At 40.0% G+C, this 27,299-nt stretch overlaps 3 protein-coding genes and 1 long non-coding RNA gene across 6 annotated transcripts; 1 reads left to right on the forward strand and 3 right to left on the reverse strand.

Moving 5' to 3' along the window:
• Window positions 1-1,420: 1,420 nt before the first annotated feature.
• Window positions 1,421-3,003, reverse strand: LOC102704755 (probable rRNA-processing protein EBP2 homolog). Of its 2 annotated transcripts, none has more exons than XM_006663683.3 (2): window positions 2,896-3,003; window positions 1,421-2,586 (listed from the first exon to the last, which is right to left on the reverse strand). In XM_006663683.3, exon 2 carries the CDS (start codon window positions 2,579-2,581, stop codon window positions 1,709-1,711), a length of 873 nt encoding a protein of 290 aa, XP_006663746.1. In that variant the 5' UTR covers window positions 2,582-2,586; window positions 2,896-3,003; the 3' UTR covers window positions 1,421-1,708. The 2 variants fall into 2 exon arrangements, with proteins under 2 accessions (XP_006663746.1, XP_015698646.1); XM_015843160.1 differs by lacking the exon at window positions 2,896-3,003 and adding an exon at window positions 2,765-2,785.
• Window positions 3,004-3,854: 851 nt separating this feature from the next.
• LOC102702430 (vacuolar-sorting receptor 1-like) lies at window positions 3,855-8,624 on the reverse strand. Its single transcript, XM_006664217.3, has 12 exons — window positions 8,135-8,624; window positions 6,954-7,643; window positions 6,786-6,874; window positions 6,633-6,702; window positions 6,462-6,545; window positions 6,260-6,336; window positions 6,071-6,152; window positions 5,419-5,501; window positions 5,281-5,338; window positions 5,012-5,140; window positions 4,387-4,493; window positions 3,855-4,284 (listed from the first exon to the last, which is right to left on the reverse strand). Exons 1-12 carry the CDS (start codon window positions 8,442-8,444, stop codon window positions 4,186-4,188), a joined length of 1,878 nt encoding a protein of 625 aa, XP_006664280.2. The 5' UTR covers window positions 8,445-8,624; the 3' UTR covers window positions 3,855-4,185.
• A 2,719-nt stretch (window positions 8,625-11,343) lies between these two features.
• Window positions 11,344-25,624, reverse strand: LOC102705025 (probable WRKY transcription factor 53). Of its 2 annotated transcripts, XR_005812905.1 has the most exons (6): window positions 24,626-24,704; window positions 23,799-24,547; window positions 22,177-22,293; window positions 21,601-21,672; window positions 20,628-20,657; window positions 20,088-20,397 (listed from the first exon to the last, which is right to left on the reverse strand). XR_005812905.1 is itself a non-coding variant. In XM_006663684.3 (3 exons), exons 1-3 carry the CDS (start codon window positions 25,409-25,411, stop codon window positions 11,344-11,346), a joined length of 1,053 nt encoding a protein of 350 aa, XP_006663747.2. In that variant the 5' UTR covers window positions 25,412-25,624. The 2 variants fall into 2 exon arrangements, 1 of the variants encoding a protein (XP_006663747.2); XM_006663684.3 differs by lacking the exons at window positions 20,088-20,397; window positions 20,628-20,657; window positions 21,601-21,672; window positions 22,177-22,293; window positions 23,799-24,547 and adding exons at window positions 11,344-11,911; window positions 25,044-25,624 and having other exon boundaries at window positions 24,626-24,742.
• On the forward strand, window positions 23,146-23,805 carry LOC121055958. Its single transcript, XR_005812906.1, has 3 exons — window positions 23,146-23,253; window positions 23,331-23,409; window positions 23,488-23,805. It is a non-coding gene; the product is annotated as an uncharacterized LOC121055958 (long non-coding RNA).
• Window positions 25,625-27,299: the final 1,675 nt, after the last annotated feature.

Here is a 27,299-nt window from a genome sequence, read left to right on the forward strand (position 1 = left end):
AGAAAACACTAGAAATAATACAGCGGAAGTGCCTATATCATCCGTGTTTCCTAGTAAAATAGTATTACTGAAACGAATCACTCCCTCTCTTTGTCAAATGCTAATCACTAACACAACACTTGTTTGTTTTGATAGGCACACAAATAACAAGTACACGAGAAGCAATAATTTTGGTGATGCAGCAACTCACTGCTCACATCGTTTTCTTCTTCATTTATAGACTCAAAGTACATGCAGCTACTAATCACTAGTTTTACATGCTAATGCAACAGCCTTTGCACGCCCTCGTAGATATCGGCACGTTCCGTCCGGCCGCATCGCGCAGCTCTCAGCGAGCACATTTCACACGTACTGCCCCGGAATTTCTTTGATGCCACACACTGCTTTGTGCAAAGTCTATACTTCTATTTACTACATGCATGAACAAAATATGAACTAATGACAAGATTATTGCTAACAATTACCACTTACAATTAGTAAAACAGCATTTGGTACTTAAACTGGCATTTCATGTAATAATACTACTGGTTTCCTGATAGAAGAGAGGTAAAACACGCAATGAAATAAATGAGGTGAGGTATAGACATAGGATGGAAATTTCGTCCGCCACGACATACAAGGTTCAGGGTCATCAAAACACATTACCTGCACTTCAGATTTCACATATATTTCTATCAACTTATTGCAGCATGAGTAGTTACTTAATGAGACTGCAATTGATATGGTAAAATTCCATGGTGTTGGCCAATCTTCTAGGAGTGTAATAACAAGAGTAGAAAACCTTGATCGAACACAATTCTAATATATAGCAAAAAAAAAAAAAACATCACAAGAATTATAGTAGCAGGAGTTTTCAAAGTGCTGCAAAAGGACAGAAAAGGCACAAGGGCCACTGCAAGCGGTTATATGACAGCGGATGTTTTCAGATGATATGTAACACTGTAGTAGGCAATTTCTTTCAAATCATAGGCAACCAGCATCAGCAAAGAAGCAACTTGCAATATATAGGCATGGGCTTCCATGATATTCACTATCAGTATAGCTCATTTCAAAGCTAAACAACCATATTCACCATCTTAATGGGAAATGGTATCCTCTCCACATGGACATGCACATCAACCAGCAAGAGCAAGGAAAAATCACAATCAAATAGGAAAGCTCTTTCTGAAATTCATTGGCAACTAATGCAGTGAGGAAAGTATAAAGTCAAATTTGTGGAAAGCACAAATCCATATCATTCACCACAAACAACAGAGAAAGAAAAAAGGTAGCCAAATGAGACATGTGCCGATTGGAGAATACAATTCAAGAGAGAGGATAGTAAGACTTGGCCACCAACAAACAAAATTACAATAGTAAGACATTAGCTACTTTCACTATTGTTGCACATTGATACAATAATGGGGGAAAAGAGAACATATTAAAACAGGAAATGCACCAAGCAGCCCTGGGGCATTCTTAGGTAAATGATGAGCAAGTAAGATTCTTCTGCATTGAACAAAAAGGGCCATCCACCAGATACATGCAAATATCTTATGGAGAACAGCTTAGTTAAAACATAAAATTGGTCTTTTTGTTTCAACTGCCTCCTACATTGTGTCTCAGATAACCTTTTCATCTAGCAACAATTTACCATAGTACTATAAAGTAATCGAATCAACTAGTAATATGGCTCAAGGAAGCAGGCACAGATTCTTACAACACCCCATCAACGCATTTTTCTCCTCTTGTTTTGTGACTTGTCCATCTGGTTGAATCCTCTAAAGTCATTCGTCGTCTCTGCAGTATTTTGCTTCTTCAGCCCTTTCCGACCACCATGCCCAAATTTGGAATCTCTTGACTTCCTGTTCTTTCCTTGCTTACCTTTCTTAGCAAGGCCACCAGACCTGTCACCAGGAGAAACACCAGGCCTCTTTTTCTTGGATTGCTTGAACCCTTCCTCGCCTTCAAAATTCAGATCAGGCCCATCATCATTTCCCTTGGCAAAGCCCCCTTGTTGCCTCTGCTTCCTCCACTTCTTGACAGACTCGATCTGCTCCTTCTTCTGCTTGGCTCTCTCCTTTTCCTTCTCTGCCTGCACCTCCTTGGCCCTCTTCTTGGCCTCTCTGGCCTTCTTCCTCTCCTCGGCCTCCTCGATCTTCTTCTTCTCTGACAAGAGCCTCCCCTTGATCTTGTGCATGTGAGCATCAGTCTTGACCATCTCAGCATAGTAATCAGCCGGCCTGAGGAAGCGGACCTTCATAGACTCCAACTTCTGAAAGGCCTGCCTGGTGCCATCCAAAGCCTGTGTGTAGAAGGCAAGCTCACGAGCAAGATCATCGTTGACATCAACCTTGTCCCCCTGATCATGGTCAACAGTAAGCTTGTGCCTCCAGTCCACATTCTCCGGCCAGGCTATGTCCTCGAGCTTCTCGATGATCCCCTCCTTGTTGTAGATAGATTTCTTGGAAGGCTCTGCATGGAATTCCTCCCCCGAATCGTCGTCTTCGGGCTCTGACTCTTCCTCGTCGTCGGTATCGACATCATCCAGTATGGCATCCTCATCCTCGCGAAGCAATGGGTCAGCTTTGAGTCGTGCCATTGTCACTGCAACAAAAGGTAAATCAATCAGCACATATACCAAGCAGCACAAGTACAGAATCCCAAAAATTATAGGCACAACGAATTGAATGAAATGAAGATATATCAATAAATTAGTGGCACGACTAATTGAAAACAGTACAGATATATATCAACCAAAAAATACCAAGCGGCACAATCTCACATATATGATCAACGACGTCTCAGTGATTATCTATACATCACCCGGCAGTGATTATCTATAGATTCGGGGTATCAACGGTGAGCTCCAACGGCAAGTCCACTTGCCTCGGGAAAACGGGTAGCGACGCTCACCTGGCGGCCGGGGTGGGTCGATGCTTGAGGAGAAGCGGGCAACGGCGGTGGAGGAGGAGAGGTCTGAGGCGGCGGAGGACGAGCGCCGCCGCTTTGTATGGATTTCTGCTAGGGTTTTAGCTAAGCTTCTTTGGGCTTTTTCTAATACGATAGCCTCCTATGATTTAGGCCTTTTGGGCTTTGGAGCTTTAGGCCCCATTGTGCTAAAAGAGGTAACAAGAATGTCCAGTTTGCATCCCTCGTCATAAGACAATTTCATTTACATCCCTCGACCTCAACGGTAGTACACACCATCCTCCAACGCACGCATCCCCATCTTTTTGCTTCTCTAAAATTTAAATTTCAGTCTTAAATTTGAATTTGATTTTAGAGTTTTTTATCAAAGTTTATTTCTAGTTTTGAATTTTGAATCGCTAAGAATACTTATATAAAAGTTTTATTTATAAATTTTTTTTGTTTGTAAATATGTTAATAAAGGTACAAGGATACTATGAGAACAAACTATACAATATCGGAGATTGGTTTTGTCTGTAAAGGCATCCATTTCGCCAACATATATGCAATGCCACATATTTTCTTTTCCCACAGCTCCACGACAAGTAAGGCCTTCGCGAAAAGAAAATTAAAATTTCTTTTCCCACAACTCCACGACAAGTAAGGCCTTCGCGAAAAGAAAATTAAAATTTTTAGGTAGAACATTTGACCGAATAACAAAAGAGGTTTTTAAATACAAATAAAAAAAAATCTAATTTCATACCTCGCCTATAAACCGTGAAACAAATATTTTAAACCTAATTAATCCATCTATAGCATATATTGATTATTGTATCACTTATATCTAATCATGGAGGACTAAGTAGGCTCAAAAAATCCGTCTCACGATTTACTACCTAAATGTGCAATTAGTTTTTTATCTATGTTTAGTGCTCCGTTTAGATGTCTAAAAATTGGATGTGATATTTTGAGGAAAAAAAGTTATGGGGACTAAACGGGCCCTAAGCAAGCTGATTCACACCAAAATTCTATATACAAGATTCATGCTTCCCAAAAAAAAAAGACTTTTTGGTGGGAAATGTCAATAGTGTTCTTCCTCGAGATCACAAACTTGCAAAGCAGTCAGGCATAGAGAAGCCACGCAGCCACAGGTTGATCTAGAAATTTACAAGGCCTAAATTTGCTAGTGCTACACATAAGATCGTCAGACTGATACTAGACATATAAGGCAGTGTCTTTCTTCACCTCTTCTCATCCCCTTTGGTTGGGGGGGAAGCTGCGTGCAGTACTCACTCTTCACAGCTCAATATGGTGAGAATGATTGGGAACTTCCCCTTGGTTGTCAAGGGGCATGTACTGGGCCATGATGGCGCGGATTTCTGAATCCATGTATCTCTGTAAACAGGCACAACCAATGCAAAATAAAAGGAGAATTTAGATGCCAATTCAGAGTTATCACCACATAAGTTAACCTGTACAAAGTTGGTCATATCATACCCGGATCCTGTACTTGTATAACGCGTATCCTGCAATTCCTGCTACTACTAAGCCGAAGAAGATCACCCACAAGAAGTTCCATCCTACCTCTGTTGCAGCACTTTTACCTGAATACAGATAAAGACAGATTAGTTGAGTTACTTAGAGCAGGTACAATAGCAGGCTATAAGCCAGCTATAAGCATATTTTAAAGAGATAAGAGAGGAGAGAGGAGAGGAGAGAGAAGAGAGGTGGGCTACTAATTTGTAGCCAGCTGCACACGGGCTCCAAGACAAAATATGTCTATGACATGTGGGACCGTGTATTGATGTTTTGTAGGTAACTATTGTATGAGTTGGCTATTAGATTGACTATAGATGAATTGGAGCTAGTAGTTAGCTATACTATTGAACTTGCTCTTAAGTAAAATTATTCTGTACATTGACACTCTCCGCTTCCAATTGGAAGTTATTGAAGAAATGGCTGCAGATCATGATTGATGTGGGTTAAATAGATTAGATATACCACAACCAAGCATTGTGACCACTAAATCAGGCCGATTAAGTGTATAAATGCAACTAGCCTACTAGTGGGATGTTTGATAGAAACAAAAAGCAAAATGCATGAGAAGATGGGAGAGGCATACTTATGCATGTATCATGCTCCTTCATGTAAAGCAAGCCACCACTGCACCCACACTCATAGCTTCCCCATGTGTTCTTGCATTTACATTCCTTGCACTGGCATGCAGACCGTTCCTTGCATTCGTCAATATCTGTCAAAATATATCACATCAGCACAAATGATCAAGTGCACAAGAAGGTCGAATGGCTAGTGATATTTCACTAACCTGCCACTTTGCAGGATAGGCAAGCACATCGAACAGCTCAATAGAATTCAGAAATTGATTCTTACCTTCACATTTGTGGACTCCGTCACCTTTAAACCCATCCGGGCATTTACAGCCATCATTCTGTGGATTATAAACACATTAATATGCTTTAAAATTTTAAGAACACATGCAAATAACAAATATCCCAAATGATAACTTACAGTGCAGGCAGAATATGTCTGGCCATGCCTGGTTTCCTTCCAGCATCCTCCATTGTTAATTTCACAACGGCCAGAACCCGAAGCTAAAATAATGAGGATGCATATTAGCATATGTTGATTATTGAAAGGGAGATCAAATTTATAAAATCTATAGTTCATTTTATTAAAATCATTTTCCTCAGGTTGTATGGGAAACAGTTGATAAGTTATCACATTATAGGTAGCTCTTGCAAAATTACAACACATTAAATTGGCATTTGTCAGGACTTAGTCACCAATCCTCTATAGCCTACTTTGCATCTCCAGCATTCAAGTAAAAATCAACATCACTATCAGATTTCCTATTTCATTATTAGTATTTACCATGACGACTATAACAACCTTCACCATAAATGAAAGAGAAAACTGAAGGGTTCTGTTCTGTAATATCGAAGGACTCCGGATTGGATTGATAACAGTTCAATAGACTAAAATTGCTTGCCATAAAAATGATAATTTCTTATTAATCTACAAGAATACAATTGTTATCTCCAAAATAGATGTCGAACAATAATAAATTCATAGTTGTTGTGTTACTCAATTCAAACAATTAAAAGATTAAAATTTAACAAGGTCCAACAAAACGTATTTTTAGTCAAGTCTAGTAACATACCTTCACAATGAGTGTATCCATCACCAACAAATTGAACACCTTTCACAACTGGACACTCGCAAACTCTTCCACGAAAAGTGTCCTACACATACACAGCCAAGTGTAACGTGATAAACATAGCTAAACAGAAAGGAAAAAAAATAGTATTGTTAACTGTAGTTTTCTGAAGAAGATACACCATAAAAATACCTTGCATGCAGAGACGTTAGCAACCTTGTCTTGCCAACAGCCACCATTGTTCTCCAAGCACTCGTTTGTTTGTATATCTACGGTTTGTAATAATTTGAATGAAAAATACTAACAGCAAGGCCTAAGCAAGCTAAGTTTGCATACAATTTTTTTCTAAAGAATGAGCAAACAGATAAAAAAAGCATGGAATTAATGCACCAACCTTCACTCAAGCAAACGGCTGGCTCAGTGGTTTCTCGAAAACCAGCACAAATTGCCTTAAGAACTGCTCCTTTATCAAGTTTCCCTGAGAAACAAAGATTTGAATCAGCACACCTGGAACCTCAAAACAGCATTCTTCATCTGGTAGGAATAATGGATAGAGAGCACAGACCTCTGTATTGTCTATTGTTGATTACGAGAGTCGGTAGAATGGTAACATCACCACGAGAGCCCTTGCCAATCTATATAAAATGGTGGGTTATGTTAAATTCAGAGCACCATATGTATAAATAGAAAGTTAAAATTATTTCATATATGTACTAACCTGTGCATCTTGTTCAGCTTTCAACACAGGATTTTCTTTATCAGCACCTGGATCACCAATACACTTATCTATGGCTTTGTGATCAAGGCCTGGACATTATAAACATACTCAATACGATTACTTTACCTACAATAAAGCAAAGAAAGGCATATGAAAAGAGTGACATACCAAGCGCCTTGATAACTCCATCAGCACATTCTTTGGTATACTTCTTTTCCTTCATTGGACACCGAATTGCAAAATCTGTCACGTAGTCCCACCACAGCCAAGGTTTTCCATGCTCCTTAGCAACTTTATAAACACAAACTTGACGTAAATTCTGAACTACCACATCTTTCCCATCATACCCTTTGCTGAAATCTTGTTCCGGGTCAGGTGCACAATATCTCCCATGGTTGATACACTGGGATTTGCACTGCTTGCTTAAAATGAAGGACTCTGGGCAATACCAGGTAATGTAATGAGGAGTGAACTGTGTGTATCCCTTCTTCTCAAGTACCTGCGCTGCTCCTTTGAAGCTCTTGACAAAATCAATCTGACTATCACATTTAGGGCCACATTCATCATTACTGTTAGTCCAAAACTCATACTCAACACGCTCATCAGGGTGGGGCAGGGACTCCCTCCAATCCAAATTCACATTAACCATGTCACCATTATCAATTGCTTTCTTGAGCTTGTCACCAAAGCTTTTGGTTATCAATGCAGAAGGAATGGTGATATTCTCTAAATAGTCTGTGTTTCCACTCTCTTCAGGCGTGTCCATTGTAATTAGGGGTTCAGTTTTATCATCAGCAACAAGGATTGCTGCTGCTCCTGCGTTTTGTGCATTCCATGCCTTCTTTGTGAAAAAGCAATCTGTATACAACAGAAAACATGTTACGGTATAGTCAGTTAAATTAGGATTAAACACCAGATAATAGAAGTGATTGATAATAAGTTAATAGCTGGATTGAAAGAAAAATTAGTGGAACACCACAGGAAGGTGAAACAGCAAGACAGTGACCCAGAAAGCAGAAACAACAAACTGCAGGACGGCCTGACAGTAATGTTTCAGATTAGTTTCCTCTACAAATCAACCATAGATTGGGTCGTTGTACCAAACTAGGTCAAGGGTCATTCAACTTAATCACATCATCACACGGGGCAAGATCTAATTTTTAAAGCGCCTAACTAAATACCAAATCCCACGTGTGGTCAATGCTTCAACGGCATCGAATTTTCCCTAACTAATCTATTCTAGGCGTATACGCTCACATCCTTACGATGCCCTGGGCCAACTGAACAGCTACCAGGAGCAACGAAAAGAACAAATTTTTATAGCAAGTAGTAAGTAGTAGATTGCTGACCTCCCCTATCGACGAGGAGGAAGGTGGGGAGTGAGCCCGGCTTGGGCTTGTAGGAGATGTCGAAATCATCGAAGCTCTTGCAGGCCTTCTTGTTGGCCTTGGGGTAGGTGACGACGCCGACCATGGTGCCGCCGTACTGGGGCACGCCGAAGTTGCCAATGGCGCACTCGTAGGTGCCCTTGAGGTCGCTCGGCGCCGTCACCCTGAGGCTGTTCTTCTCCACCAAGAACCCGCCGTGGCAGCCAGTGCAGAGCAGCGCCGCCGACACCAGTAGTAAGCACAGCATCGCGCGGGGGGATCGGAGCCCCATGCTCCAATCCACGAGTAGACCTTGCAATTCGAGCTGCGGATTGGATTGGTAGCAGCGCGGCGGGGGGAGGTTGTTGGAGTGAGGACGAGATTCTTGGATGGGATTTGGAGTCGGGACTCGTTTCGGGTGGAGACTTGGAGAGGATGACACGCAAGAATTTCCGTCAGTTCGTGTGTAAACCAGTTCAGTGTTGTTAAGCAACGTGTCCTCTCCTCCCATCCATGGCTCTCTCTCACGTTGTCGATCTATAAAAAAAATTTACATCTCAAACTTTTCGTTTATGTTTATGTTTATATTTATAAATTAAAATTTTAATTTTAAACCTTAAATTTAGTGTAAAATTTAGAGGGTATTTTAGTAGTTTATTCTTTAGCTTTGACTTTCAGATAGTTAAGAACTCATATATAAATTTTTTTTTATAAATTACTTTTTATTTACAAATATATCTTTGGCTTTTTTAAAAAAAAAATAAAACAATCATCCTTTATACATGAACATGTTTTCCAATATGATCTGTCCCAAGTCATAAAAAACGGCATTGTATTAACTTTCATAGTTAAAATTACGAGGATAGATAGATCAAATGATTATATTTATGATTAAGGATGAAAGCGAGCCAAACCGAACAAGGCTCATGGAAGCTTGCCAAATACTTGGCTCGGCTCAGTACTTATACCGAGCTATACACCAGACTTTGGCTCGACTCGTGGACAGGCTCGAGCCAGCTTGAGCTGGCTCGTGAGCTAGGCTCAACGGACATACAGGAGAGGATGGGGTGGCGTCGATGAGTTGGGACTCGGTGTGCCGCCCTACCATGTACTGGCGTATGGAAATGGGAGACGGGGAGAGGACTAGGATTGATACGGTAACAACTCTAACTAGAACTTTAGAAGTAATGGGCCAGAATCAATGGCTTTGTTGGGTTTGGGCTAGAAATCGATATATTGAAACCGAGCCTACTAAGCTCGTGAGCTGGCTCGAGCTCGACTCGTTTAGGATTTAAGCCGAGCCGAGCTCACAAGCCCGAGCTATTTGCCCAGCCCTATTTATGATACAATACACCTTGATAAAACCCAACCTAACCTAGGACTCGTGATATAAAATAATGATTAGTGATAATAAAGTTATTTTAGGATGATGAAATATTATTTCAAGTATATATTTTGGTAAAAGAAATATAAGATTGTGTCTGGTTATAATAAAGGTGGTAATGGGCAAAGACTCGTGGTTTGTTCCACAGCACAACCCAGCCATTATATATTTTTTCTCAAAACTCTATTTTGAATCCACCCTTAAATTGTATAGGCAAAATGAAGTGATCATTACCCTAAGTGACAATCATTTAAGTACTCTTTTGTTTTTACTAGATGATGTCATTGACTTTGTTTATTCACATTTTAATATTCATATTATTTAAAGAAATTACATAATTATATAACTTTTGTTATGGTCTGGTTTATCATTAAAGTTACTTTTCAAAACAAACCACTTCTTTCTAATAATTCAACTATGATGCTAAATGTTGGTTCCTTTTTTGAAGATGTCAATAAGGAGAAATATATTCTAAGTAGTTTTCTTGTTTTTAATAAGCTGTAGTTTTGTAATTCAACTATGATGACCTGTTTTTGAACACGTCATCATGTAACCTATGTAATAGTTGGTTGTATATTTTTTTAGCAAAGGTTAGAATGTATTCCATTATCTAAAAGGGTTATAAGTGTGTAGCCAAGAGTACAAAGAGGGCATGACATTTATCTTTTGATCATATAAATAAATTGGTGAGAAAACACGTGCATAAAAGGGCTCAAATCTAGTCCAAGCTACAAACTCTTGGTAGCTCTCTGCAATTGAGCTACATATATGTGTGGAGTATGGGATTTTTACTACTTTTTAATTTTAAAATTAAACTCTCCCAAAACTTATTTTCAAATTTAAACATTTTAGCACGCACTTGTGGCCAAGTAACACGATTATGTCATAAGGAGTTGACGTGATAGTATTTTTGTGTCATGTCAGGCGGGATGGACACCATCAAAAGGTTTAGATCTTGACATAAGTTTTAGGAGTGTTTTGTTTTAAATTAAAAATTAAAAATTTTTAAAAATAAAAAAGTATTTCGACTATGTAGGCGACGATGTTCTCTGTTTTAAGTTTAGTCTTGATTTAAGAGGAAGTCTTTTTGTGTGTGTGGACTATGTAGACAACTGCACCACTTGACCTTCTAAGTCATATGACAACCTTTTACCGAAATAATTTTATGCTAAGAACATGTTTTTCAATACTTCACCCGTACTCAATACTTATTATTGTTGACGGACACTATTTTAACTTTGATCACTTATAGTTTTAGTTAGAGTATGGCGAAAGAAAGATTAAATGCTTATCTTTATGACACAACACGTCTTGATAACACATATTCTTTTAAGTATATATTTTTTTGCTAAAAAATAACTTCTATATATAAAATAGTGTCTAGTGATAATTATTGTAAGTAGTTTTATTGTTTTTCATCAAGTTGTCATTACGTGATTCGCAGTCATTCCTCGTGCAACCTTTGCAATAATTGGTTTTATAATTTTGTAGCAAAGGCTGGAATAAATTCCATTGTCAAAAAACTTTAAGTGTGTAACCAAGAGTATCAGGGGGCATTTTGGCTATAGAAGAAACTTAACCAGAAGAGTTATGTTACCTTTCTAACTACAATATTACTTCTTTTTTTTTTCTTGAGATGTGAAAGTACAAGAAGACAAGTGTAGAACCAAATTTAATTGGTCCTGATATGTAAGTCCTACAATAATGGAACTCTCCGAACTAAGCTAGATCTCACAAAGTAAAGGTTCACCTCTTCCAAGATCAATTATATCTTTCTGAAAATTGTGTTAATCAACCCTAATTGGAGCTAGTAGCAATTCATTAGGTTTTCATACAGGAGGAGAAGGTTTGAGTCGTAGAAATAAGGATCATCTAGGTCTGCTCCTAGCCCTAATGCTTCCTCCGTCACCGTCGTCTCCAACTGCTGCCCCATCTGATGAACGAATTCGTCAGTGTAGCAAGATATGACAGAGGAATTGGAAGAACAAGTACCGGCTACACTGTCACTGCAGTAGATTTTGCTGCTAGGGGGTACCTCATCAGCTTGGTACACATGTAATGCTGGCGTTTCATCAAGACTGTTAGAAATGGCTGTCAGAGGAGGAGGCAGCCAAGCGACTTGCGGTTCTTGCTTGATCATCTTGTTGCAGATGGTGTCATCGTCATCATCAGGGCGACCAATCGGATTGGCTGCTAGGTTTTGCAAGGCAGGATGATTGCTGCTGTTAATAATCCTATCGGTAGTGCAGGAGTTGCAGGTGTAGTCATTGCTGTAAGTCACTTGGAAATTGGGTGGGTAGTTGTTATCCTTTTGCTGGATTTGCTTGGTGGCCTGGCAGCCCTTGTCATCCTTGTACGTGCACCTGAAGTAGCTCCTGCAACACACACACATATTCTGGAATATGAATCGCCTGAACATGTGTATACTACGGGAGCTTTTTTATGGTCCTTGAAATAGTACCTGCCAGTACTAGTACTGGGAGGTACCAGATCAAATCTAGCCGTTCATTTAGCAGGGTCAGGATGGACCAAACGAAAAGATAACAGTGAAACGACCAGCGCAGCAAAGCAAATCGGTGTCTCTTCCTCTCTCCTCATCTTGCCACCAACAAAGCAGCTCAGATCTGCCTGTGCCATAGCTGCCTCTCCCCTTTCTTGCTCTAGTCTGCTACGGTGTGCATGCTTCCTCCCATTCGACGCCGTGCCGCGCTGTTCCTTGCCGCCCTTCTTCTGTTGGATGCCGTGGCAGGTGCGCTGTAGTAATCGATCTGGCTAATCGATGGAGATATATTGAATCCCAGAGAAATGGTTTATTCCACTGCAAGGCAAGACAGCTTACATGGTTTTCTGTTGAGCACATCAAGTTGAAGTTGAATCAAGGAAGGGCTTAGTTGCTTAGAAGAAGTGGCCAGGTAAATCCAGTAGAAACTTTCTAACTCCTTCAGTTTTTTTATGGACTGAACAAAATAGCAGTAATTTATTTTGTTGCTTTTAATTATACATTATAGCGTGGGATGGTACATTGGTAGTTGCAGATTAGTTAGGAGAGTACCATTTAAAATTTTTTTGACATTTTTTGAACTGCTCCCTAGAAGGATGGTAATGTCCATATTTTCCTGATGCATACGTTGGTTTGTACAGACTTTTCTCATGGCTTGTAAAATGGGTAGTAACAGTACCAACTTGGAGGAACAAAAGGAGTATGAAACGATGATTAGTATGAGATTTAAGAGTGAGGAGGAAGGTTATGTATTTTACAATAATTATGCTAGAGAGAAAGGATTCAGCATAAGGAAGGATTACGTGAGACGTGATCCAATTACAAATGGGATATTCCATAGACAGTACACATGCTCTAGAGAAGGATGTAGGAAAGATATGTATATGGGTATGAAAAATAGAACTAGACAACCCCGGGCACTTACTCGATGTGGTTGTGAAGCTCAATTTGTGATAAAACTTGACAAGGTTAGGGGTGACTGGTATGTTCTGAAATTTGTTCACAAGCATAGCCATCCATTGTGTAAACCTGATGAAACTGCTTTCTTAAGGTCACATCGTGGACTGTCTGATGAACAGAAAGCTCAGGTAACGGAATTGAAAGAGGCTGGTTTGCGTCAGCATCAAGTGATGGATGTTATGGAAAAACGCCATGGTGGTTATGAAGCGGCTGGGTTTGTTTCTTGGGATCTATATAACCACTTTGTCAAACTAAGGAAGAAACAAATACTTTGGGGGTGACGCCAACCATGTTATCAAGTACATGTAGGCACGACAAAAGGATGATATGGAGTTTTTTTTTGAGTACGAGATGAATGATGTTAGTTCTTTGACAAGGTTATTTTGGTCAGACCCACAATCTCGCATTGATTATGAGGCTTTTGGTGATGTTGTTTTCGATAGCACATACCGTGTGAACAAATATAACCTACCTTTCATCCCCTTTGTTGGTGTCAACCATCATGGTTCCACTGTGATTTTTGCATGTGCCATAGTTGCAGACGAGAAGACATCAACATATGAATGGATTCTTAGGCAATTTTTGAATTGCATGGGTCAGAAACATCCAAAATCCTTGATAACAGATGGGGACAATGCAATGCGTAGAGCAATCACATCTGTGATGCCCAATTCAGACCACCGGTTATGTACTTGGCATATTGAGCAGAATATGGGACGACATCTACATCAAGATATGATAGCAGATTTCAGAGTTCTTGTCATGCACCCATTGATCCAGATGAGTGGAGGAGAAAGTGGGATGAATTCAAGTTTAACCATAAAGTTTCTGAAGATAACAAGTGGCTTATGAGGATGTACAACCTAAGAAAGAAATGGGCTGCTACATATACAAAAGGTAGGTTTTTCCTTGGTATGAAAAGCAATCAGCGAAGTGAGAGCCTAAACTCAAAACTTCATAGGTATCTAGATCGAAAGCTGACTTTAGTTCTTTTGGTTGAGCACTATGAGCACTGCTTGTCACGTATGAGACATAGAGAGGCTAAGTTAGATGCAAAATCTTCTCAATCAGTTCCGTTCACAGCTAGCGATGCTAGCGAATTTGAGAAGGATGCCTCGCATGTGTTTACCCCCACAGCTTTTAAGAAGGTGAAGTTGGAAATTTGCAAATCCATGGATTGGGAGGTAATAGATAGTATAGAAGAGGACAGTCTTGTGAGGTATGTAATTTCAAGGAAGGAAAATAGTGAGAAGATGAAAATATTGAGTTGTACGTATGTAGATTCATCCCTGCAAAGCATAACTTGTCCTTGTCAAAAATTGGAGTGTGAATGCATACCTTGTGATCATATATTTGCTGTTTTGCATTTTTTGAAGGCTGATGCAATTCCTTTGTGTTGTATAATGCGTAGGTGGACAATGAAGGCAAAAAATGCTTTTTATTCAGATAGGTATGGTGAGACATATCATTGGTCTGATCAAATGGAACGCTATCGCAAGTTGCGTAGCGTTGGGAATGAAGTTCTATTCAGATGCTCAATGACTGAAGAAAATACTGACAAGGTGTTGAGTATGCTTGTAAATTTAGAGCTAGATGAAACTTGTGGGTCAGTTGGGAATGAAGAGCTGCAGTATAGTCATGTGCTTGCACAGAGCAAACGTACTGACATTGAGAGATCTGCAACAGTTCATGATCCTGATCAAATTATGCCAAAAGGAGCTCCAACTAAAAGAATCAGGGGTTTCATGGAGAAACGTGTTATTCATTGTGGCTATTGTCATGCTCCTGGACATACGATTCGGTCATGCCCTCTGTATTTGAGGTAGTCCAAACACTACTCTTCTCTCTTCTATAGTTTGTGTTTTACTTACATCAAATCTGATTTATAGTCTCGTACAAATTTTTAACTCTTTGCAATGCAGGAAAGTGGAAGAAGACGTTTGAGTGGGGTCTGCAAGTGTGGCAACAACTAGTCTTTTATCACTATGTAGCTTGCACATTTTCTGTCTTTAATATTTTGCCTGAGTTGTCACTATGTGATAGGATTTATAGGACTACAGCACAAAAAATGTGGACTGCTTACTTTTGTATCTAATTGAGTCACCCTTATGTTTATAAATGTCGTTATGTGATGGCATCATGGTTCTTCCATTTCTAGTGTGTTTTTTAGTTGTATGATTGCTAGCTGAATATTCTTGCATTCTGATTTCTGAGAAGGAGAACATTCATGCATTGGCATGGTGTTATTTTTAGATAAAATCATGCATGTAATAAAGGCTTAGTGAACTATGCTATGTCGTGTGTACTGCGCTGGCTGAAATCATAAATGTCCGATTTTGTGAACAACTTTCATGAGGTAACTGAAACTTTGGATGCAAAGTTCTGTGCTATTACAACTCCATGTGGTGATCTTCTATTATATAACATGCGTACAGAGATGAATGCATTTTTTTAGTGTACCTGCCAAACTCATGACCTACAAATAGTATTTTTGAAATTAGCTTCAGCATGGTGACAGATTTGCATTCCATAATGTATGTTCCCACATATAGACAGCCACACATTCAGAGTCAGATATAATATCGACATAGATAATCAGGATATCAGTTGAGCAGTGGTACATAGCACTAATTTAGACAAGACATTTGTGGCTCACAATATCAAATAATTACAGTAACAAAACCAGAATCACAACAAGGGCTCCAAATAACCAATTTGTACCATCGTTGGTCTCCTGCTGCTTTAATTTGAATGAATTGTCAAATCAATTTTAATTTGAAGAAAGTCTTTATATAATTTAAAATTTGAACAACCTATATTGGCTCTTTCTATCCTCTACTTGACCAATATTTTGTGTTTTTGACCAATATTTTGCCACTACATTTTTCTATCACAGGAGACTTACCCTGGAATGGTGCATTTGCTCAAACTTTTGTAGTGTATTTTCCTATTACAGGAGATTTATCAGTAGGCTTTATACACTTAAACACTTAACATTTGAAGGAAATACGTATGTTGATTTTAAAATCAACATTTAGGCAATGTTGATTTTATTTCCTTTGGAATCTGTTTTAACACTGAACTGTAAATCATATTTTGGATCAACGTTTGACAAGCCTATGATGAAACTGTGACGTAGAAAGAATGTACACAGGACCATAACATAATTTATCCAGTGCAGTGCAAATTGTATCTACATCAAGTAAAATTTCTGCGGATCATAGTTAAAATTGCGCAAGAACATGCATTACCTAATGAACTCTACATTACCAACAAGATTCAGGTAACACTTGAATTCGGCAAATACCCAGAACGAATTTAACCTTCAGCAAGCTTCCAGGACGAAAGATTAAAACATTCAGTCGATCAATTGATATACATTGAACAGGAAGTATCTAGAACAATAATAAAATTTCAGTTGATCCCTTGATATACACTGAACATCTATCAGGATTAAATCCAGTCTATCGCTCGATATACCTGAATTCTGCATTGATGATACATGAGATTCCTGTATTCATGGTACAAGAAACAGTAACTTTGAACTCGTTCCTGCAAAAGAACTCATCTGCACAAAAGAATGTCTCGACGCGGCGACGTCCCTAGCGAGCACCAGCGTCGGCCGGTGTGGATGGCAGCCGGAGGAGGCGTGGCGTGCTGCCTGGCGACGACCGGCGTTGGAGGTGGTGCTGACCGAGTTGGAGGCGGAGGCAGCACGCCTGGCGACGACCGGCGGCGGCGCGCCTGGATCTAGCGTGGATGGCGACGTGAAGGAGGCGACGGTGAGCTCGAGAGGCGATGAGAGGAGGCGGTGACGGTGCTGCCACAGCCCTCCGCCGCCTCCCGCATCTCCCTCTCCTCTGGCGTGCATCTCGCCTCTCCTCCTCCGGTGCCGCCCGCTTCTCCCCTCGCCGCTCGGCTTCTCCCTCTCCTCCGTCGCTCCTTGCTCCTCTCTCGGTTGCTCGGCTTCTCCTTCCTCCCGCTAGATCTGGCGATGGAAGAGTTGGATCGACGAGCTGCCGGCGACGGAGTGCGGGAGGCGTTGGGTCAGGGGGCTGCCGGCGATGGGTGAAGGAGGCCGGTGATCTGAAGCCGACGGAGGCGACGACGGCCGTGCGGAGACGGAGAGGCGACGACGAACGCTCTGCTAGCGAGAGCAAATAAGGGTGAGGGAGCTGAGGGGACGCGCGACCCCCTCTCCCATCTTGCATCCGCGCGCTGCACGCGCCCAGCCCGGACGGGGAGGGAAGCTCAACCTGAGCGTTTCTCCTCAGCCTGGCTAGGGAGACGATTTTGCATGGGTGGAACCAGGCCCCGAAAGGCATGCAGGCAACCAAACACTCGTCGATTGTATGTGTGGGTGCAAATCTGACTTGATGTAGGCTACCAAACACGTTCTAAAGGCACGTGCCACGGTCCCATGCGGTGAATAAATCAAACAACCAAAAGCTAATCCATTGTAATGAGATAAAATCATGTTTCATGGATAATGAAACTCGTACAAAATTATATAAAACCAATTAGATGTTCCAAAGAAATACCCGGCATTTAATTTATTAACATTAGAGGTTATTTTGGAATATTTAATGTCTCCGGTATATTTAATTTAGTGTGATTAAAAATATTGAACTTTTTAATTAATAAGTCGTTTTGACTTATTAAGTAATCAAACTTTGTAATTTTGAACAAATCTATAGATAAGTATAGCAATAGTTCTAATAAAAAACATACACTTCGTTGATACATATTGATTTTAATCCGAGATATATTTACACGTGGACTCATTTTTATTATTTTCTTTATTTTTAATTGATCTTTTCTTTCCTTGTCTGATTCTAAAAAACATTATTGTCGATGATTTGGATCGGCAATAAAACTATGTGGTGGCTATCAAGCTAGGAACTCGATGGTTATGATGAACAAGAAGGCGATTTACCCAGGTTCAGGTTCTCTGTATACGAGATAATACCCTACTACTGCTTGACAATTGTATTTGATTGTGGACAAATCAACTAGAAAATAGGCGATCTGAATATGCCATGTGTGTACCTCCTATGAGGGGTGCCCCTTTCCCCCTTATATAGTGGGGGATAGGGCTTACAGGTAGAGTCCTAATCTGGTAAGACTAAGATCTATCTTAATTCGGTTACAACTCGTATCCGGCAGTTACCAAACTCCGATCGTTCCCATATAGATACGATTGCTTTTCTATTCGATAACCCCCTACCATACGTATATATATAGTCTAAGGATACCTCTAGTAGAGGTATTCCACAGCTAGGGGTGGATAACGAGCCAGCTTGGCTCGGTCTAGCTCGTAAAGATAACGAGCTAGCTCGGCTTGGCTCGTTATCGTAACGAGCTAAATACCCAGCTTGGCTCGACTCGTTACAAAGCTCCAGCTGGCTCGTTAGGCTCGTGAGCCATACATGAAAAGTGAATCTAAACAATTTTTCAATAGATTATACAAGTAAATTTTCAGTTCAAACATGAAAATCATATGAATTTGTACCTAAATATTAAAGTTTGAACCAACATATCACATGGTGAACATATGACGTACTGAACACATGCATAGGGGTGGAATCAATGAACACCGGCGAATCGCGTGTCTTTGGTCTAGCTCATTAGGCTCGCGAGCAGCTCACGAGCTAGCTCGAGCTGGCTCGTTATCTCTAACAAGCTAAAATGCTAGCTCGGCTCGTTAGAAAATGAAACGAGCCGAGTTGAGCCGAACCGAGTTTGTCACGAGTCGAGCGAGCTAACGAGTCATGAGCTTTCTGTCCACCCCTATCCATAGCAGCCCCGGAGTCGTACATAGCCGAGCAAATCATCCGTGTAGCCCCCGAATCTGGGTAAACCTTCGCTTCCATCATAACCATTGACTTCTACGCCTTTTAAGCCACCCGGCTCATTAGCTGAGTGTAGTTTAGCTTAGTCTTTCCATCAATCGTAGTCAAGCATAACCTTACACTATCTCGGTTCAACCTGATCTATCAAGGTTGTACTCCATTAAGCTGATTGATTGTTAGGCGAATCTATAGTTGTTCGTAATGAGTCACGGCTGATGATTGCCAGTGTGATTTGATTGTATTAATTTATGTTTAGTATGCTTCTAATTTATCTTTAAGTATATTGATTATTGTTATTATTCTCATGAAGTCGATCAATATATTACTATGCTTTTAGATCCGATCAATTGGTTACCATATGAACCATCAACCATAATGGGTGATTGATGATCACGTGTTCTACACTTAGTAGTCTACGCATAGTAATATTCTAATGTTAATATGTGATATACGAACCATATCATATTAGACCAATGTTATTCTTTAATAAATAAATTGATCGTTATCATAAACTAAATTAATTACAATTAAAAAGATGACTAAGTTTAATATCAACTAGATAAATCTTTATGTACGCACATAAATAACGTCCACTGTGGAAGTTCAATTCACATATGAGGTTGTCTCACATGCATATGCCCAAGAACTAATGTCAGTGCACTATCAAAGCACGAACAAGTTTTGTGTACACTGCTTGTCCCAGTGTAGACTAGTTGTCCCTTTGGAAAACGTGTTGTTGCCCCAGACTACTCTGACTGTAGCAGTGACTACAATACATACATATGCATTGGAACTTCCATTTATGTCAGGTAAAGTGATAGATGTTACTTACAGCAGGCAAATGTGATCCTCTACCATACTCGCCCAGGATTTTCTCAAGTGGGTCAAGATACTACTATTCTTTACTCTATTGCCTGGAGTGTTGTCGAATCATTCAATGTCAAGGGAGACTAGGCCCACATGTCACTGACGGTACTGAATGGATAGGATTGTAGAGAACCACTGTGTTAACGGAAATACGTATAGGCCGACGAAGTGATGCCGTACTCAGTAACCGATGCGTCTGATTGAATGTGGCTTGAACCACACCTCCACACAAGCTAGGATGGATAAAACTCTATCGACAGACACACTCACCAGGCATTCCCATCATCCCAAACCGAGCTATGTTAGAACTCTCAAATGCAATGACAGTACGACCGGAGAACCATCGTGCAACAATGGAGGATTCAGGTGGAACCGCCCGACAAGCTCCCAGCCAAGCTAAGGTATGTAGACCTTACAGTAGCAACATTCTCATACAATATTTCATACAAAAAATTTCGTGCTTACACACTTAATTCTTAGCCTTCATTTCTTCTGTACTTACAATAAAGTCTTTAAGGTCTTTCAACTACTATGTCTAATAATTTTTTTAAGACTTGCAACGCTAAAGGTCCGTCCTGCTAGGGATGTCACCTTTCAATCCAAACATTTAATTCAACAACCTCACATGTCTTCTACCTTGTTGCATCTGCCAAATGAGCCAGTCAAGAGAGATGACAATTGTCTGTTCCATCAAGAAATTTGTATCGCTCATCAAAAATCTCAACGAGGCACAGAAAGAAGCACTTGAAAGGATCGGATTTAGTGGTTTATTAGCAATGCCAGAAATAACGCTTCAACGCAAACTTTGTATTTGGTTGGCTGAAAATTTCGACATAACTAGCCAATCAATAGTGATCCAAGGCAAACAAATACCCATAACAATTTCAGATGTGAACAGTATCATGGGTTTACCTTCGGAGGGTGTGGAGATTAGCACAAAACCTGCACTGGATGAAGATGATTACAAATATTATGCCATGTACAAGGCCTCAAGGAGCAGTAACATATCTCTAGGCTGCTTGCAGGAGGCAATTTTACAAGACCCTGAAGCAGGGGAGCACTTCATAAGAAGAATGGTGTTGTTCACCATTGGATACATTTTATGTCCCACCACAAAGCCATATGTTAGCTCTGATTATTTATCCCTTGTGAAGGATGTTGATAAGATTAAAAGCACAAATTGGTCAAGCTTAACAAGGGACTTTTTGCTAAAGTCTCTTAAATCTTACAAGGAAGGAAAGGCAAATCTGGAGGGTAACCTGCCATTCCTACAAGTATGTGTCAAATTTAAGAGTCAGCATTATTTTACGATTATTTTGATAATACTAATTTGAAAAGAAATCTTTTTTATTGCAGTTTTGGTTCTGGGAACATGTCCATGTTGAGGAAGGAAGCTATAAGCTAAGTTACAGTAATCGGTTACCACCTCTGATGTCATATTGGAATGAAAAAAATGTCTCCTCAAGAAACAAATATGATATCAAGTATGGACCAGGACATGGAAAAGTAAGATGTACTGACCATCTCCGCTTTGATTACTCTTTTTTTTCTCTATTACACATTATGCATACAGTATGATTAAGTTCTTTTCCACCACTGAATCAGGTTGTGTTTGAAACCCGAATTCCTGAAGACAGCTCAGAAGAATTCCACTCCCAAAAAGAACCGTATGAAAAGTACTACCACAGTATGCAGCAACCTTGTTCTGATTGTCCAAACTCTACATTTCAGAACGAAAGATTTGAAACTCAACCGCGGAGGTACACATTTGAGCAAGCAGAATGTGGTCTGAACCCATCATTAAATGAACTTCCCACACAGGTAATTCTTTAAGGCTACCTACTGCAAATTTATTCAGTAAGAATTTTAATGAATAGAGCATTACCTTTGCAGGTAGCTAAACCTTTTATCCTTTTTCCAGATTTCAGCCCACTTCGATCTCCTTATGGATCAGATCCTGCAGTTACAGAGAATCATCCAATTTGTTGACAACAAATTGACCATCAAACTACTGTCAATTGAAAGTACGCTGGCAAAAAGTAGAAAAGATATTCAGGTCATAAATTCTAACATTCGTAGTTGTTCAATTTCAGTACAGTTCTTTCATGACAACTTGATAAAATTTGAAACATGCAGGAGCTTAAGTACTCGATGAACATGGCTACAAGATCAATCCCAGCTGATGGAGTTGATTGCAGTGATGACAATATTTTCAATGAAGATAATCTAAGATGCAGTATGCTGCAGGCTGAGAAAGAAAACAATACTATGGTGCCAACCTATTTCTGACCCTATTATTTGTCAGCCTATGAAACAAGAGAAACTAACCTTCTGTCCATACATTACAGTTTTCCATTGAAAGTGAACACGCTGGTTTTGGAGGGGCATTCGAGACACCCATGATTATCAGTAGCGACAATGACAGCACGAAAGTGATTTATAAGGTAAAACCCAATCTTACCAATGCATTGCACATACTGGTTCAGATTATCACTTTATCACTATACAACTCCTTCATTCTTGTAGCACAATGCACTGGATAACATCAAGAGCACTGGTGAAAGGCTTAGAAGCAGGTCTGGAAGGATTTCCAAGCCAACACATGCATCACAAAATGAATTTTGGTATTATCAACAAACCAAAAAAAATTATACTGGACGAGCTCAGGCATCAAGCAAGGGACCAAAAATCAAAGATCTTTCATTAAAAGACCAAATAACTGTCAAGTACATTCTGGAGTCAGACCGTACAAAAAAAACTTGCAAGTATAGAAGACATCAACCTAACTTCTGACGATCTTATGCTACTTGTTGGCTCAAATGATAGGTGGTTAAACACCACTGTAAGCATATCTTACCTATTCAGTAAAAAATCTAAGATTTAATAGTACTTGATTTTCACATTGACTGCATCATAGGTAATAGATGCATATATAGAGGTGATAAAAGACATTCATCGGGACAAACCAAGACAACACGGTACAGCCTACCTTGAAAGTTCAACACAAGGACAGATATGGAACATGGATGGTCAATCTAAAGGAACAAGTGGCAAGAGGTATCGTGATTCAAGAGCCGCTGTTGCCGAAAAATACTTAAAGCACGATATGGTAAATTAACAATTGTTCACTTTGACATCTTCTCTACTGCAGGTTTTCTCCCGGTATTTGCAAAGAATCTAACTAACAATATCTACTGCAGGTTTTCATCCCAATATGTAGAAACAAAAACCATTGGTTTGTTGTTGTCATCAATGCTAAGAATGAAAACATTCAGATACTAGACTCAATAGTTATGTTCAGAGATAGCTATGCTGCAGACAAAGACCTCACAAATATAGTAAGTTTCAGCTCTTCTAATTTTAGTGCACACTATTTTACTTCAACTTAACATATTTGTTTTACTATGTTCCGGATCAAAGGAATTGACAAGTACATTCAGTATGCAAAACAAGAAAAGGGTTTACAAACACAATGGAGCAACAAGAGAGTGACCACATGGCCATTGTGCCCTATGCAAGTCCCCCAACAAGATGACGGGTAATAATTACAAATATTACTTGAACCCTTTCAGTCCTTCTCTGACTATGCAGTTAATAAATATTTCTAAACCACAGTTGGTCGTGTGGGTTGCATGCTTTGAGATTCATGGAGAATTGGAATGGAAAAGACTTGTCCAGCGAGTTCTACACAATGGTATTATTCAATCGCATTCAGCTATGTACATAAGTCCTATATATACTCTGACTGCAATTGATTCACAATCCACTGCAGGACACAACCACTCTATACCGACAAAAGGTGGCTTCTGACCTTATCAATAGTTCTCTGAATATTATCATCGAAGTGCAAGAAGATATAGCTCATCTACACACCGAAGCAGCAAAAGATGCAATTTCTGACCCAACGAAGAAGCACTGAGACCTCGTTTCATGTCTATGTACAAATGTATCTAGTTATTGTTGCTGTAAAACTTTTATTTTGGGGATGACTAATGTAATGCACACTGAGCATATATTCAGATACACATCGATCTATTTTGCCACAAATTCAAGAAATATAAGCTAGCAGAACAAAACAACTACCTCCCTAGCATGAATCGGCACCAACACCAATCTTCTGATCTGCGCTCGACCTGCAGCAAAGCTGCTCAATCTTCCTCCTCGGATCTGGGCGCCGTGCAGAATGCCGAGCCGGTGTTTTTCCAGCAAACGATAGCCACCATGCATGACGATACCTGCTGCAACAACTCCTTGAGTGTGGGTAGGGAAACTCCTTGGGTTGGATCCGTATTCCGTCGGCCCTTGCGTCGATGCGCCTGCAGGATAGAGGCGCAACCGTCGCACAGGAAGGAGGCCGACGAGGCGCCGCCCGCCGCTGCCGACGAGGTCGGGATTCACAAGGTTGAGGAGCAGCCGTCGCATAGGAAGGAGGCCGACGAGGCGCTGCCCGCCGCTGCTGATGAGGCGCCGCTCGCCGTGCCGACGAGGTCGGGATTCACAAGGTTGAGGCGCAGCCGTCGCACAGGACGAGCCACCGCCTGCCACCGCCGACGAGGCGCCGCCCGCCACCGCCGACGAGGCGCCGCCCGCCGCTGCCGACGACGTCAAGATTCACAAGGCTGCCTGCGATCAAATGGAATCTGAATGCTGGAGGTCAGACGATGCTATCCACTGGAAAAAGGAAGTGAATGCGAAAATACATTTTTGCCCTTATACTCAAGTACCGCACGCGGATGGAGACGAGGTACCGTGCGCATGGGAAACCTGGACCTGCCGGTACCGAACCTTCTTAACCCTTGGATGTGGCTCAATAAACGGATAGGATTAGGTACCTGTCATCATAAAGGACGGTAAAAAAGCTAATACTACGGACATATATATATTGTTGAAATACTGACATGTATACAAACCTTGTGAAATCAGTGCCCTGGATCTTCTTCTCACCATATTTCCTCCACTGGTAGCCATCCTCATGAGGCACCATCGTCGTCAGTTGGAAACACGAAGACTTGTCCTCACCGTTAATCCTGCCAAGCATAGCAACACATATAACTCAACAATTTTGGAGTATATATGTAGCTAGAGAGACAGCTAATTAATAGAGTTTTACTTTCATCCTTCCTTTTATATCTCGAAGTATTGATACCTCGTGGTATCAAATCGTTTTTGATCGTTGAATCCAACCGTACATATCCTACTTAATCTAATGGTGAGAAACGATTTGATAGCTTAAGATATTGATACCTTGAGATACAAAAGAAAGGATGGAAGAAAAACTCTAATTAATAAGATGATCTTGATATTAATTTTGCAACGAACTCTACGTACCTTCTTCTTTTGGCGGCTGATCTCCTAGTAGGCTTTCCTCCTCCGACTTGGTTGTCTCCACCATCTGCTGCGGTGGCGGTGCTACTGCTCGCCGGAGTCACCTCTGGTTTGATCATGTTCACCGGAATAGCAGCAGGAGCAGGTGACGATGGTAGGTGCTTCATGACGGAGAGGGCGACGTTGAGGGCTCGCATCGCCTCGGTGAGGAGGCTGTAGGCCAGCTGCTGCTGCTGCTGCTGCGAGTTGTGGTGGAGGAGGAGGAGAGGCTGGTGCGTCTTGATCAGCTCGTACACCTGCGCCACCTCCTTCATCGCTACCTCGTCGTCACCAGCTTGATGAGCAACAGCAGCAGCTGCTGCTGCTGCCATTAATTTTAGCTCTCTCGCGCTAATTCCTGAGCTTAATCAGGGCCTTGATGATTAGATAAGCAGGCTGCAGATGCTGTCTGAATTTATATCTGGATGGATGGGTATTGGATATGGATTAGTAGCAAGCTGAGGCAGGTGCGCTATCGTACGTTTGTACGTAATAAATTCTGGGCTCTCTCCCGGAAAGACGATCGAAGAAGATGCCTGGAATCAATCGACTTATTGTCTCTCAAAACTCCTTTCTTTTACTTTCTTTCTTTCAAGTTGTACCAAATGTACTTATATGCTTAGCCTACTAGTGCTATACGTAATACTACCTCCGTCTCGAAGTAAGATCATTTTTAAGTTTTTTGATATAATGTTTTAACTCTTCATGTTATTTGAATTTTTTTGTGATTAATATTTTATTCTTACATGATAAAACATGAATAGTACTTTATGCGTGACTAATTTTTTAAAGTTTTTTACAAAATTTTAAATAAGATAAATAGTCAAACGTTGAGAACGGAAAAACGAAAAATGAAATTATTATGTGACGCAGGTAACACTCGCTTTAATTCGAAAATGACGATTGCTTGTACTTTTGTAGTCAACGTTGACGAGACCGACGTGCTCGCGTGCCACCCAAGCATGTAACACATGTTTGCATCTTAATTCACTAATTCTTCACTGGGGCCTGACATTACATCTGAGAATTCATTCAGTCCATTTCTTATTTGCAAGCGACAGAAAAAAAATAAATTAAATCAACCCGATCGATATCTACATCTGAACAAGTAGTTATACACAAACTGTATTGCCCGCAACAGAGAATTTCATTCCGATTAATGATGGTGACCCTGCAGCTGCGAATTAATCTGCACGCACAGAGAGTTTCAGTTTGTACACAATTCGGTCAGAGTCAGAAGTAGCGTACGTCTACGCAAGCATGCGCGCAATCAGACAAATTATGGTTCAGAATTCTTCAGAGTTTCCTCAGCAGCTAGCTATATATAGGAGAAACAAACAGGATCAATCAATTGATCGCCATATTCAAACTGATGATCCGGTTAACTGAGATCATCTATCAGCTAACGCGGATCGATCAATTATATATACTAGAAAAAGACGTAATGCTCGCCGCACATGCGTGCTACAATTAATTTGTATATACAGTACACACGAGAATATAGATGATGCTCTTGACCTTTTTAACACTTTTGACCATTGATCTTATTTAAGAATTTTGTACAAATATGTAAAATTTAAGTTATACTTATAATATATTTGATAATAAATCAATTAAAAAATAAATAATAATATATATTTTTAATAAGACGAATAGTCAAACGTATTTAAAAAAATCAATGGCGTCATATATTAAAATACTGAGAGAGTATATATATATATATATATATTTGGAGATAAAATATTATACCTCTATTTTTTAGTTTACACCGTTAATTTTGAGTCTAAGTTAGACCATTTGAAAAAATCATTATGAATTAATTTATTACTAAATACTCTCTTTGTTTTATATCGTAAGTCATTTTAGAATTCATCATTTGATTAATATGTAATAGTTATATATATGTCTAGATTCATTAATATCAATATAACTCTAGGCAATATTAGACAATCTTAAATTGTAAAACGGAGCTAATACACTTCAAACATGATTTATAATTTTACATATTTATATATAATTTTTAAATAAGACAAATGATAGAAATAAAAATCAATGGTGTTAAACTGGGGGGAGTATATGGTGTCAATCTTGTCATCAACGGAGATCGTCGGAACATTCCAACGAAACTTAAATTAAGCGCGTTTGATTTGTACGTAACATATCCGACTAATATCCTAGCTACTACTAGCAAATTTACTACTGTACTTTACGAGCTAGCTA

Source organism: Oryza brachyantha, chromosome 12 (genome assembly GCF_000231095.2).
Source record: "Oryza brachyantha chromosome 12, ObraRS2, whole genome shotgun sequence".
NCBI lineage: Eukaryota > Viridiplantae > Streptophyta > Magnoliopsida > Poales > Poaceae > Oryza > Oryza brachyantha.